The sequence below is a fragment of the Danio rerio genome, chromosome 9 (assembly GCF_052040795.2).
Source record: "Danio rerio strain M-AB ecotype USA chromosome 9, GRCz13ab, whole genome shotgun sequence".
Taxonomy (NCBI): domain Eukaryota; kingdom Metazoa; phylum Chordata; class Actinopteri; order Cypriniformes; family Danionidae; genus Danio; species Danio rerio.
The window spans coordinates 52,346,946-52,362,500 of record NC_141029.1 but is presented as its reverse complement, the minus strand read 5'-3'; the positions used below and the strand labels follow the sequence as shown (position 1 = coordinate 52,362,500).

Below are 15,555 nucleotides of genomic sequence, written 5' to 3'. Positions count from 1 at the left end.
CAGAAGACCTACTGGAACCAACATGGACCCACGATTCTCTTAGAATAGTAAAAATCAGTCAAGTTTGGTAATCGAAAAATCATGGTTTGGGGTTTCATTCATGTGTTATACTATATGACATTAAAAGATTAAAATTAAATTAATCTTAAATGCTTATAAATGTCATGCTATGTTTGAAATAGCTCTGTCAAAACATTTTATCTAAAATAAAAATGATAACATTGTACGTCAGAAAGAGATAATAAGCATTTAAAATATAATCACATTTTGTATCATTCATATCCTTTTCTGGCTTAGTCCCCTTATTAATCTGGAGTCGCCACAGTGGAATGAACCGCCAACTTATCCGGCATATGTTATACGCAGCGGATGCCCTTCCAGCTGCAACCCATCACTGGGAAACACCCATACACTCTCACTCAAACTCATACACTACAGTCAATTTAGCTTACCCAATTCACCTGTACCACATGTTTATGGACTTGTGGGGGAAACCGGAGCACCCGGAGGAAACCCATGTGAACACGGGGAGTACATACAAACTCCACACAGAAATGCCAACTGAACCAGCTGAGGCTCGAACCAGCAACCTTTTGTATCATCGCGATTGTAATTTTTAATATGTTTTAATTAGGATCAGTCATACTGTAAGTATGTTGTCTTAAATCTATATTGATAAATACTATAATCTGAATTATTTCACCCATATTTTGATATGTATTTTTTGTTTTTTTTGTAGTTATTTAAAACATAAGTAGACAGCTTACTTGCTTTTCATATGCTTTTTTTTGAAACCGCTTTACAAAATATCTATTTAGAGATATACAATATATTTCTTAGCACATAAAACAGCGCATCACACACACAATCATTCTATTATCCAATCAGCTCAAGAGCAAACCCCTATAAATAGTCAAACTTGTCATACCTCCGTTTTCTCTTGACTTCAGCGTCCCTCCACCACCCCAACTCCACACTACTAAACCAGATACTGTAGAAAATATTGTCAGGGTTCTGCCACTCTGGTCTTGTAAATTCTTGCTTTGGTGGCAGAATCCGGACACTAGTCATGTCTAGTCCTGTTGTGCTCGGCTCCAGTTTTCTTGGGTCGAGCACTTGTTTCTGTCTCTGTGTGTGCACGCGCCGTCATGGGTGTACGCAGAGTGTGCGCGCATCCGCTTAATGTGGCCGCACGAGCTTTGTGTGCCTCGGACGCGCAGACTCTTGTACTCGTGTTTGTGTTTTCGTCTGTCTGCAGCGTGGTGTTTCATTCCCAATTTGTTTCATTTGTCAAAGCACGTGGCTATGTGTTTACATTATGGTCACGTGCTTTTGTCGTGTGCTTCAGTGTTGTGCTTGTGTTGTCATGAACATGCGGTTAATGAGTTCTCATTGGCTGCATGTTCTTGTCCTGTTTTATGTGAGCGCATGGCTTGTGTTGTGTCATGCGCTCTCCATTCTATTGTCTAGTCCCACCCTCCTTATTAACCCATTATTAGTTAATTGTGTTCACCTGTTTGTGTGTTAATTTCCTACAGTTTATAAACCCCTCACGTTTGCTGTCCTGTGCCAGTTTGTCATCACATATCGTTGTTTGAAGTCTTGTCCTGTCGTGTTCCAATCCTGATCCTTGCCAGCCTGCCCAGTCCAGTTTGTTTGTGTATCTATTTGTTTTGTTAATGTTTTCCCCCTTTATTTTGCATTTTATTTTATGTTTATTATTTAATAAATTCCCCATTTTCCTGCACTTGAGTCCTTGCTCCTTTTTCCCCATTTCCCATCCACAACCCTGACTTTTTTTTATTTCTCAGAGTTATCCTTGATTCTCTATTAGTATGCGGTGTATGCTTTGCCTAAAGAGATGTTAAATCATTTACCTTACAGTCATTCTTTACTATATATATTTTTTATATTCTATACTATATTTTGTATGCTCTGTGAAATTATATGCTAACCAAAACTGGCCTTTGAGGAGATGTATTTTGCATACTAATGAGGCATTTTGCAGAAAGAGCTATCTTGGACAAGAAATATGCAGCAGAAACAATAAAAATAACATGTGTCTCTCGCCTCTGATTTCCTGTGAAAAAGTATTGGAGCCTATGTAGGTCTCTAAGCATGTGCATTTAACTGGTCCCGTTTTTTTGTGTAGAAAAGAGGAACCAGAGATGGAGTCGAAAAGGTGACAGAGACAACCCGCCTTCTCCTTCTTCTGTGTATAAAAACTGGGTCTTTAGTCTTAAGAGAACACTCGCAGAGCGCCTGGTGTGTTCTCTTGGATAGCATTGTATAACCAATAGGACACATTTGTGCGACCCAGGGCCCTAATCGAATTATTCACTTGAACTTAATAAATTACTTATATTTAGGCCCACACGGAATCTGTGCGCGCAGAATTCAGCAGATTTTCCACAGATTTTCCGCAGAATTCCGCAGATTTCCACAGAGTTCCGCAGATTTTCCGCAGATTATACGCAGACTTTCTGCAGAATTCCGCAGATTTTCCGCAGATTATACGCAGATTTTCCGCAGATTATATGCAGATTTTCCGCAGAATTCCGCAGATTTTCCGCAGATTATATGCAGATTTTCCGCAGAATTCCCGCAGAATTCCCGCAGAATTCCCCAGATTTTCCGCAGAATTCCACAGATTTTCCGCAGATTATATGCAGATTTTCCGCAGAATTCCCGCAGAATTCCCCAGATTTTCCGCAGAATTCCACAGATTTTCCGCAGATTTTCCACAGAATTCCGCAGATTTTCCGCAGAATTCTGCAGATTATACGCAGATTTTCCGCAGAATTCCCGCAGAATTCCACAGATTTTCCGCAAATATCCGCAAATTTTCCACAGAATTCCGCAGATTTTCCGCAGATTATATGCAGATTATATGCAGATTTTCCGCAGATTTCCCGCAGAATTCCCTAGATTTTCCGCAGAATTCCACAGATTTACCGCAGATTTTCAGCGGATTTTCCACAAAATTCCGCAGATTTTCCGCAGAATTCCGCAGATTTTTCGCAGAATTCTGCAGATTTTCCGCAGATTATACGCAGATTTTCCGCAGAATTCCCGCAGAATTCCGCAGATTATAAGCAGATTTTTCACAGAATTCCCGCAGAATTCCCCAGATTTTCCACAGAATTCCGCAGATTTTCCGCAGAATTCCGCAGATTTTCCGCAGATTTTCCGCAGAATTCCGCAGATTTCTGCAGATTTTTAGCCCATCATTAATTCTGTTTATTTACTTGAGTAAATGTGTAAATCTGAATTTGTTCAGTTTTTATTCAGTAATTTATTACTTTTTATTTAATATATTAAGGTTATAGTTATGATACTCCGCTGGATACTCCCAAAATAATTCCGCAGAAATCCACAGATTTTTACCAAAATTCACCGCAGAAATAGCAAAAAACGTCCGCAGATTCCGTCTGGCCCTGCTAATATTTTTTTTAAATTAATCTCCGCCTCCTGAGTTTGTATTGAACACCTATGGAATTTATTATAATTCCCAACAATACCTAGTTAATTCTTAGTGGGGATCGTTCTGGAGCCAGGCTAGAAACTGTGCTCGGACCCTATCTCCCTTTATCCTGATAAGGGGAATAACACGAGTTAGGGTGTCTTCCCGAGCTCAGAGCCCTCTCCCCGGTAAGCACGCCAAATACGCATGTTCTATTCAGTCAAATATCTGTGAGTGTGAACTCGTGAAACAATACAAGATCCATTGAAATTCATCTATGAGGTCAAAATTCAGCTTTTTGTGGTAAACAGCAATGGCATTTGTTTCCATTTACTGTAATCCCAAAGCAGCCCAATCCGGGAAGTCTGTGTTTCCTGCAAGTAATTCCGAATCTGACGAGGTTCATGTGCACTTAAATCATAAATATTGTGTCACATCTAAAGACAGCAGGAGACTCACAGGCTCAAGGATGGGAACATAAAGAGCATTTTATCAGCCTGAGTGAACCTTGAACTGCTCCTTCACAGCTGCAGCGCTATCAGAAACACACACATTCACATCCACCATCCTATTCCCAACTATCAATTCATACATTTAATTATCTTTTCCTTTTCTGATGCATTCATTCATTTTCCTTAAGCATAGTCTCTTATTCATCAGGGGTTGCCACAGTGGAATACACCACTAACTATTACGGCATGTGTTTTACGCAGCAGATGTCCTTCCAGCTGCAACCCAGTACTCTGAAACATCCATACACACACACACACACACACACACACACACATACACTACACTACAGCCAATTTAGTTGATTCAAATCACCTATAGCGCATGTCTTTGGATGGTGGGGGAAACCAGAGCACCCAGAGGAAACCCACGCAAACAGGAGGAAAACATGCAAACTCCACACAGAACTGCCAACTGACCCAGTCTGGACTCAGACCAGCGACCTTCTTGCTGTGAGGTGACAGTGCTACCACTGAGCCACCTTTTCTACAGCAATTACAGGTAAATATGGTAGTCAACATTTGAAGTGGACCAAAAAACTTTTTTCAGAACAGTGAGGAATGGATGTTGTTGAATATTAGGACAACTTTGATGAAAGGATTGATTCACTTCAAATGTTGAGTACTGTATACGTGATTTTGATGCATACTAGAAATAATACATTTTAACGCATACTTTTCCATGCATACTTGAAATATTAAATACAAAGTAACTTCAGAACTAAAATTCTGCTTGCACTATGAATATACAGTTGTACATACAATGCAGCAATGTGCATTGGCATGGAGCATGACTTTTATTGGCCTTGTCAGCAGAAGTCATAATTTTTCTCTTTAAAAAAGAGAGAAGAGTTTTCACCTTTTTTTCCAAAAACCGAATTGAATTGTTTGTACAGGGACAAACTTTCTGCAGTTTCACTCTTGCTATTTTACGCAAAACATGTAAAAATTAAATAAATAAATAAGTAAAAAAATAAATAAATACAAAAATAAAAAACAAACAAGCAAATAAATAGTAATAATTATAAGGATCAAAATAATAATAATAATATTAATAATAATAGAATTACATAAAAATAATATAATTTATAAAACTAATAACATAAATAAATAAATAAATAAAAACCTAAACAAATAAATAAACAAGTAAATCAATAAATACATAAACAAATAAAAAAATTCATAAATAAAAAACAAACAAGCAAATATATATTAATAATTATAATAATAATAATAATAATAATAGATTTACATAAACTAATTGTATAAAATTTCTAAAACTAATAATAAAAATAAATTACATAATAAATAAATAAATAAATTAATTAATTAATTAATTAAAATAATAAATCACGTATTTGTTAATGGATAAAATAACCCACTGAACTGACTTGAAACAACAACCAATAATTAGATATTACTTTTGCATTTTTAATTTTGCATTTTAAAATCTAAATATTGGTGTTATTTTATATATTAACAAATAAAAAAAATTCAAATGTATTTATTTGTTAATAGATAAAATAACCAACTGAACTGGCTGATAAAACCAACTAATACTTAGATATTACTTTTGCATGTTTGCATCTCTCCCTAGGTCACACAAAACAAAATTGCTTTAAAAATATATCAAAATCAGTAAATATCAAAATAAATTAATAGTGAATAAAAAAAAATCATTTGTTCAAATAGTCAAAGCTATTTTGAAAACCAAATAATAGATAAATAAGTTAGTCAGTTTTCACATCTTAAGGAGAACAAATTGCCTCTACTTAAAAAAAGTAATCAAATCAAATAAACAAACAAATATGTATGTACCTAATTCATTATTTAGTTACAGTCAATCTATAAATAATAAAAACATCACCAACTGAACAACAACAACAACTGATGCTACTGTAAAGGTCAAACAAATAAATAAATAAACAAATAAATAAATTATTAATTAATTAATATAATTATGTTAAAATAGTTTAATATAATTCATAAAACTAATAACAAACTAGCAAATACATAATAATAATCATAATATTATTATTAGTAATAATAGAATTACATAAAAATAATTTATAAAACTAATAACAAAATAAATAAATGAATAATTAAATAGTTTATTTGTTAATGTATAAAATAACCCACTTAACTGACTTAAAACAACAACAACCAATAATTAGATATTACTTTGCATTTAGATAAAAAAAAATAAATAACAATAATAATAAATAATGCACAAACAATTAAGTAAATAAATAAATAAATAAATAAATAAATAAATAAATAAATAAATAAATAAATAATTAGTCAGTTCTCCCATCTTAAGGAAAACAAATTGTCTCTACTTAAAAAAATACAATTTATTAATCAAACAAATACACAAACAACAACTTAATTAATCAATTAATTACAGTCACTCTATAAATAATTAAAAATCTACAATCGAACAACATCAACTGAACAAAAACTGAAGGCAACTGTAAAGGTCAAACAAACAAACAAACAAACAAACAAACAAACAAAGATAGTTTGAAAGCCTAAATATAATTCCTAAATGTGCAAGACAAGAAATCAAATAATTATTTCAAATAAACAACTGCACTTAAGAAGGGCACCAAAGTTCAACAAGGTCCCGTCACCACTGATCATAATGAGTAATTCATTTTCAATCAGACCTTGCTATTTAGGCAGCATGAGTGACTGCGCCCTTTGAAAATGAGACAGAGTTGCACAGAGTTCAATTTTATGCAAATGAGGTGCAATGCCATTCAGAGAGAGAGAGCGAGAGAGAGAGAGAGAGAGAGAGAGAGAGAGAGAGAGAGAGAGAGAGAGAGAGAGAGAGTGTTTCAAAGGTAGCATGACAAGATAAAAATAATCCAACTTAAAAAAAAAACGTGATTCAAAGTCACTGTGCGGAGTTCATACACTAAAAAGACAAACGAAACCAGACTGCAATCAAAAACGTTAATAATAAAGTGCTCTCCAGGCTGAAGTAATGACCAAAGTCTGCACATTGAATATTTAATAGGAACTGCATTACACATCCTCGACGCTGTGAAACGTTTGATATAATTAATCATACCTTACTTTAAGTTAAGTGAAAAGTTAAGTGTCATGGGTTTTTCCAAGTAAAGTGATTTCAGAGATTTTAGATTGTTTAAATTGACAGGGCTTTGTCTGAGGATGCCTTAGTTAAACATGGAGTCTCCCAAAGAAAAAGTTTTAGGTCCAATCAGAATCTCACAGAAATCTGTCAAGTTTAGTGAACGAAAAATCATGGTTTGGGGTTTCATTCAGTATGGGGTGTGTGAGAGATCTTTTACATTTACAGTAGGACACACTGGAAACACGTTTTGCTTTTAAAACTGACTGTGTTTATCCATGAATTCATTTTTTTTTTCCCTTTGTCAAACGAACAGAAAAGCAAAACGCTGCTTTGCCAGGATCTAAAACATAAACCCTGCAGGTGGTTACATTTTTCAGAGGTTAAAATGTAATGATTTATGTGTGCAAGAAGCACATTTACATACAAATACCTACAGTATGAACACTTAACGGGTATCATGTGAATACCAAACTGCTTTTTATGCACATGAAGAGTTGCTCACGGCATGCTTAAAAACCTCCAGTCATGCTTGATCTTTTTTCGGCTCTTGCACAAATGTCATTTTATCATTTTATTGATGAAGTTTCATTTTATATTTCCAAGAGCACTTCCAGACAAGTTTTTTTTTATTTTTCTTCAACAAGCTGACAGATTTGCAGTATGTTGGGCAGCTCTTACAGTCAGGCCATTGTTGAGCTCATCTCAGCGTGGTATTAGTCTATCCCACTGAGTGCGGGAGTGTGTCTTTTGGCAGAGCATGCAGTGATGACAACAGAGATGAACAGATCAGAATAACCTGACACTGACATTTACAGGTGTTTCCAGAGACTAGAACTACGGTGGTTGAGAGAGCTCAAAATGCTGCGATTTAGGAAAACCCATGCAAATATAAAAAACAGCAGCAAATTGAGAAAACACCTTCATTGGTTTGACAGCAAACACGTTGCAAACCTCACAAATAGAAAACACTGCAAATCCTGCCTGTTAAGTTACGTAGTGATATTAAAATATTGCTTCTTAGCTTTTGTAATGAGATAGAATCAACATTCTATCTCATCACAATCCAATCTGTTCGATTTTGATAGTTCCAGAATAGCAAAGTCCACTAAAGGAGGTTGGGCATTCTAATATATGGCTCCTAAACTCTAAAACAGCCTTCCTGATATTGTGCAAGACTCAAACCCATATTTTCTTGATCTTAATTTGCAAGTCCTCACAACACATTCAAATAGAAAACACACTGCAAATCCTAACAACACATGCAAATAGTAGAAACCACAAAAGAAATGTCAGTAAGGGAACACACTAAAATAAGTGACACACCCGGCTGGGGTTTGCTTATTGACTGTTGTGATATTGGTCAGTGAAGATGTAGGTGATCTAAAGGTGAGTTTTTATTTTTATTTTAACACCCTGATTAAATGTTTTCATTATCTTGTGCATGTTATTAGCCTAAATAAACAAGAAAGCATGCTATCTATCTCGGATGTAGAAAAGCTAGTTTATGCTTTTATGATCACTAGATTAGATTACTGTAATGTTCTGTTTGCTGGTTGCTCGGCATCCTCTATTAATAAACATTAGTTAGTGCCAAATGCAGGTCCCAGAGTTCTTACCAGGTCAAGAAAATACAATCATATCACTCCAATTGTATCCTCCTTACACTGGCTGCCTCTTAAATTCCCTATTGGTTATAAAATATTGCTTCTTACCTTTAAGGCATAAATAGTTTAGCTCCTTTTTATCTAACCAACCTTCCTACTTGCTACAATCTAATCTGCTCAATTTTAGTAGTACACATAATAGCACTAAAGGAGGTTGAGCATTCTCATATATGGCTCCTAAACTCTGAAATAGCTTTCCTGATAATGTGCGAGGCTCAGACCCATATTCTCCTGATCTTAATTAATTTATTAATTTGTTTGCAAATAGAAAACACACTGCAAATCCTCACAACAAATGCAAATAGCAGAAACCACAATGGAAATGTCGGAAAGGGGATTAACTAAAAAAGTGACAGACTCGGCTGGGGTTTGCCTATTGACTATTGTAATATTGGTCAGTGAAGAAGTGATCTGAAGGCGAGTTTTTATTTTGTTATTTTAACACTCTAATTAAATGATTTCTTTATATTTTGCATATTGATAGACAACATAAGTAAGAAAACATGCTATGTACCTTTGATGCAGAAAAACTTGTTTTTATGACCACTAGATTAGATTACTGTAATGCTCTGTTCGCTGGTTGCCCAGCATCCTCTATTAATAAACTATTAGTGCATAATGCAGCTGCCAGAGGTCTAAAATAGCATCATATTATCCCAATTTTATCCAATATTAAATGATTTGTTTGTTAACAATAATATTGTTAAGGTGTGACATGAAGTGCCACACTGTCAGGGCTTTGCAATCTATCTATATATATATATATATATATATATATATATATATATGTGTGTGTGTGTGTGTATATGATGTATATTATATATATAGATCGCAAAGCTCTGACGGTGTGGCACTTCATGTAACACCTTAACAATATTATAGTTAACAAACAAACAAACAAATAATTTAAGATCGGATAAAATTGGGATAATATGATGCTATTTTAGAACTAGAAGGGCATCCTGCTTATTTGATTCTGAAGGGCACTTTTTTGTCAGACGCTCACCAGTTTGACCTTTTTTCATTCAGTCAGTCATTTTAAAAAGCACTCGCTCCATTTTATTTGTGTAAATTTTACTGGAATGCATGAACTCTACAGGTGCCTGATAGTTAGCTGTGGAGCTGATGTTCATCATATTCCCTCTAGTGAGCGCATAAAAAACGTCATCATAATCACGAGTGCACGCCTCAATGTCACCAGCCACCAAATGCTTAAGGGGGCTAATAATATTGACCTTAAAAAATGCTTATTTTTTATTTTTTGGGGCTTTTTTTATCATTTGTTTTTTTGCCTTTATTCTAGCCGAAATAATACAAAGAAAAAAAAAGAAAAAGAAATTATTCAAAGAAGAAAAAATATTATAGAAAATACTGTGAAAATGTCCTTGCTCCATTAAATATCAATTAAGAAATTCATAGGAGGGTTTAAAATTTTAACTTCAACTGTATATACATCAAACATAGAATTTATTTATTTAATCATCAAACCACAATCTCATTAATCTCATCAAACCACAATTAAACCTCTCAATAACCAACAAAAGTCCAATTTTCACAAAAACACCAGTAAAAAATAAGCATCCATACCCTTTTCTGCAAGCAAAGAGGTGTGATAGCGGGCAGTGTGACTCTCCTGGCACGAAAATTCATACTGTCGTCCTCTTTCCCGTACACGTACAGATCTGCTGCTTCTCCAAATCACATTAATGTGTTAATAAACACTCTCTGTAAAGGTAGCGGACATTAAAATCTGTCCTCTCAGAATCAACATCGGCGTGAAAGTCAGACTGAGACACGTCCTCCTAGCTCTAGACTCATCTTTCTGTGGCCTTGGGAGCGTCTTTCCTGCTTCGTTCTAATAAAAAAAGCGTCTGATAAAATAGCTGCATAAAGGAGTGTAGTTATAGGACATCAGGGAGGTCAGGGAAAAACTCCAGCGTTATCTTGCCTGGAAAAGCCAATGATGGGACCTCCCGGTGAAGAGCTGAGGACGGCAGAAAACTATTTTTGGCTTGGTGAACATTAAGAGTTATTTGGTCACATTACAACCCTATAGTGTTGTAGGGTTAACCTAGACCTTCGGGGCAAGACGCTTTTAGAGCGCAGAAAATCCCCCCAGTGAGAGGACGCATTGATTCAGACTCATAATCACACTCCAAAACAGCCTCTTTCAGATGAATGTGTTCATTAGGACATGGAAAGATGTTTACTTCTGTCTGCGCGAACTAAATATTGACAAATTGAACTCATGATGCTGGGAGCATATAGGTTTGGAGAAAAATCACAAAAATTTATAACATAAATAAATAAATGTATTATTTATTAACTTTAAAGACTATAAAATATAATATTATTATTATTTTTTAAATGTAAATTTAAAATAATATAATATAATATAATATAATATAATATAATATAATATAATATATAATGATGACAAATAAATAAATAAAAATAAACAAATACATATATAATAAAATAATAAAATATTTGAGACCAAATAAATATATAAACAAACAATATAGCATTATATAATTTGACAGACAAAATAAAAATAAAATATAAATATATAAACAAACAAATAAACAAAGAAATGCAACAATATTCTCATTTGAAAGACAAATTAAAATAATTGTTGTTTAAAAAATAATAAAAATTATAACAATAATAAATAATAAAAACATATAAAATAATAAAAAATATAAAACAAAACAAAACAAAATAAGAAATAAAATAAATAATAAAACAAATAATAAAATAAAATAAATAAATACTTAAATTAAATCAAACAAAAATAAAATAAAATAAATAATTAAAATAAAATAAAATAAATTAATAAAATAAAAATCCAAACACATGCGGTATAGATGAATTAAATATTAAATTGCCATAGTGTATGTGAATGAGAGTGTATGGGTGTTTCCCAGTACCGAGTTTCAACTTGAAGAGCATCTGCTGTGTAAAACATATGCAAGAATAGTTGGCGGTTCATTCCACTGCGGGGACCATAAATTCTAAATTAAGAAAAAATGTGCATTGTAAACTTTTTACTTTGTTAAAAAAAGTTTTTCAACACTCGCAGTTGCCATATGATTATTTTATGATAACATTTTTAAATCTTTACGAACTGCTTAATTTTAAGATATTATTTGCCTTTTAATTGTATTAATTTTAATAATTTATTTGTATTATTTTTTTAATTGCATTCATCAGTATTATTATTATTATTATTATTATTACTTTGTTAACTTGCATATTTATGACATATGACATATTTATTTTATAACATTGTAAACTTGCATATTTAACACTCGCAGTTGCTTCATGGTAACTTTCTGAGAAATTTTTAACTCAGACTTTCCAGAAACTTCTTAGTTTAAAAAGGTGTGTAGCCATTTGAACCATTTGGCTCAAGACTTCCGGTCTCATTCACTTGCATTCACTTTACACATTAAAAACAATTCGTTATGCTGTTTGATGTTGCAAACTTTCATTCATTCATTCATTTCCTTTTCGGCTTAGTCCCTTTTATCAATCCGGGGTCGCCACAGCGGAATAAACCGCCAACTTATTCAGCATATTTTTTTACACAGTGGATGCCCTTCCAGCCGCAACCCATCACTGGGAAACATCCATACACACATTCACATACACACCCATACACTACGGTCAATTTTAGTATACCCAGTTCACCTGTACCACATGTTTATGGACTTGTGAGGGAAACCAACGCAAACACAGGGAGAACATGCAAACTCCACACAGAAATGCCAACTGAGCCGAGGCTTGAACCAGCGACCTTCTTGCTGTAAGGCGACAGCACTGCCTACTGCGCCACTACTTCGCCATCTGAGATGAATTATTCCTAGTCATTTCTCTCATAGGCTACTGAATTGGAAGTTCTAAAACAACCGTGAAAAGGGGAACACTTTCACATTGAAAAATTCTTTTTAAAAAAACTATTGTTTGTTTGTTTTCGTTGTTGTTGTTGTTGTTGTTGTTGCAAAAACAACCATCTATATTTGGGAAAACTCTGTACTCTGTAAAATAAAAAAAATAATAAAACTAAATAAACTAATGTCCATAATTCACTTTCATCCAATTTCTGTCTACCTAACAGCTTTGAAAACCTCATGATCCATCAGTTTTCCTGCAGCACTACAAGCTAAAGGTGAGCCAAAGGTCAAAGTGCAAATAACCGCAAACGCTGAACAAATCTGCTCCTTTTCCCAGAAAAATAAGGTTTGATTCATCTGGACTCGTGTATTTATTAGCCAAGCCTGTCATGAACGGACATCCAGAGTCATAAACACTTCTGCTCGGCATCTTCTATCTGAAATCTGAATATAGCAGTCAACATTTAAAGTGGATCAAAAATAAGTTTAGCAAAATTGCCTAATGACAAGAATGGGAGCTGTGTAATAATTTTGGAGCAACTTTGATGAAATAATTCACCTTCCTGTGAATATATTTTTTTTAATATCTCTTAAATGATGTTTAACAGAGCAAGGAAATTTTCACAGTATTTCCTATAATATTTTTTTTCTTTTGGCGAAAGTCTGATTTGTTTTATTTCAGCTAGAATAAAAGCAGTTTAAAAATTTTTAAACCCATTTTAAGATCAATATTATTAGCCCCTTTAAGCTATATATTTTTGTCTGATTGTCCACAGAACAAACCATCATTATACAATGACTTGCCTAATTACCTTAACCTGCCTAGTTAAGCATATATTATAACAACTGTAGATTCCTGCAGGTGGAAAGTGTCTGATATGTAAAGAAAGAGGAGTATTGACATGATTCCAAACTCACTGCTGGAGCAGAACAGAGGAGCTGTTACAGACCAGACTCAAATTCCACTAACAAAACACTGATCATGAAGCCTGTGCTGGATCAATGAGGAGGGAATAATTGATGAACAATAATCAGCCAAAATATAAATGATTGTAATAAACTAAAAGTAATAGTTTGCATTATTTAAGTGCCCCCAAACTTGCATAAATGTGTGTAAATTGCATATAGTTATGCAAATGTTTGATTAAAAATTACTAAACAAAAAGAAACCAACTATATATATATATATATATATATATATATATATATATATATATATATATATATATATATATATATATATATATATATATATATATATATACATGTATATTTAAATAATATAATATAATAACAAATAATGTATATAATATATACAATTAAATTAAAAAGATAAGGCACAATATGGATACAAAAGGGTACAAAATAATTTATTAAAATAAATAATTATTTAAATTAAATTATAATAAATGAAATATCTAGAATAAAACTAAACTAGTACCTCCCGGGATGTATTTTGCGGTCCGCAGAAACGTCCGTGGGGCTACGTTTCCACAATGAGCCCGGGTTGTATATAACATTACACAAATATAATAGGTTTTATTATTTATTTAACATATTTTTTAAACACATGCCCAAGGAGCTTAAACACACATACACACTCATGTGAAAAAAAAAAAAGATAAACAATAAAAACATCACCAGAGGCACTTATGCTTTATTTTAACATGGTTTAAGGCATGTCAAAGAGGGGACTATTTTGAATTTTTGACATGTAACGACAACAATGTCCCCTCTTAGATAGGTAGGCAAGTGTACACACACACACTCTTCAAATCCCGCTGTCACTTATCAAGCCCAATCTGCAGTCAGACTGTATTCATCCAGCATGTCCATACAGGCTCCACATGCTGTTAAGATCAGAAGTGAATTCCACCATCCACTCATCTACTGACCAGAAACGCACACACACACACACACACTACAGAAAGAGTGTCTTTATCAGCAGTGGGCAGTGGTAGCACAGACAGGCCGGCGCTACAACTTATCACAGACATGGAGGGAGAAAAAAATAATAATAATAACAACTGAAAGGACTGAAGCCACTGATAAGAGAGTCTCTTCAATTCTCAAAACACTGACCGACTCAGACAGATCGGCCTTGACCATCCCTGAGAGCCAAACAACAGGGCTGGAGACACACACATGTGCATCCCGCTCAATAGACACTTATACATGTATATAGGGTAAAAGCAAAAACATGCAATAGTAGTTACACTAGTTTAGTGCACATGTGGCGATTATTTAGTTTAATAATCCACTATTTTTGCACATGCAGCAAAAAGCCATTTTCTTATTACTTTTTTTCTAGTACAAATCATAATAAAATTATTAGATAGATTCAACTGAGAAGCAATGAGAAGTAGTATCGTTTTGTGAGAAAAATCCATTGGAGGTCATGTTATAAAATTTATATAATTTTCTTTTTATTTATTACAAAAACATTACTGCAAAAAAAACTTTTGGTTTTAACAAACAGAACTTTACAGAACCTGTAATTTTATTAGAAATTATAAGAAGAAATAATCAGCTAAATAACTACAATTCTTGCTGATAACACCGAATGTGTGTGTGTGTGTGTGTGTGTGTGTGTGCGTGCGTGCGTGCGTGCGTGCGTGCGTGCGTGTGTGTGTGTGTGTGTGTGTTTATTTCAGGGTGCTATTTCAGAGCACCGGTGTTCCTAACTTTAAAAATGTAGGCGCATCAGACAAAATTCAGTCGCACCCACCAATTATAAGCACCCTTACTACAAGTTTTATACAAACATTTATTGCATTTGAAATCAACAGTAATCAAACTAACAAGCAAAAATATATATATGCAAGCGTGAGAAAAATATGTCTCAACAAAATCCCGTTATCACAAGAAAATAGATTTTTATAACATAACTGAATGACCAAAGCATACACGGAGCGCTCACCGG

General features: G+C 33.8%; 1 protein-coding gene across 7 annotated transcripts in view; it reads right to left on the bottom strand.

Annotated features, from left to right (window-relative positions):
- The window catches only part of grb14 (growth factor receptor-bound protein 14), a 152,299-nt gene that overhangs the window by 61,001 nt on the left and 75,743 nt on the right, over window positions 1-15,555 (bottom strand). For 2 of the 7 annotated variants that reach the window (XM_087268563.1, XM_087268561.1), the window contains exon 1: window positions 10,324-10,649. The exons of the other annotated variants lie outside the window; for them this stretch is intronic. In XM_087268563.1, coding sequence (XP_087124689.1) covers window positions 10,324-10,386 — 63 coding nt within the window. In that variant the 5' untranslated portion in view covers window positions 10,387-10,649. Of the gene's footprint in view, window positions 1-10,323; window positions 10,650-15,555 lie in introns of those variants that run through there. 7 annotated transcript variants of the gene reach the window in all.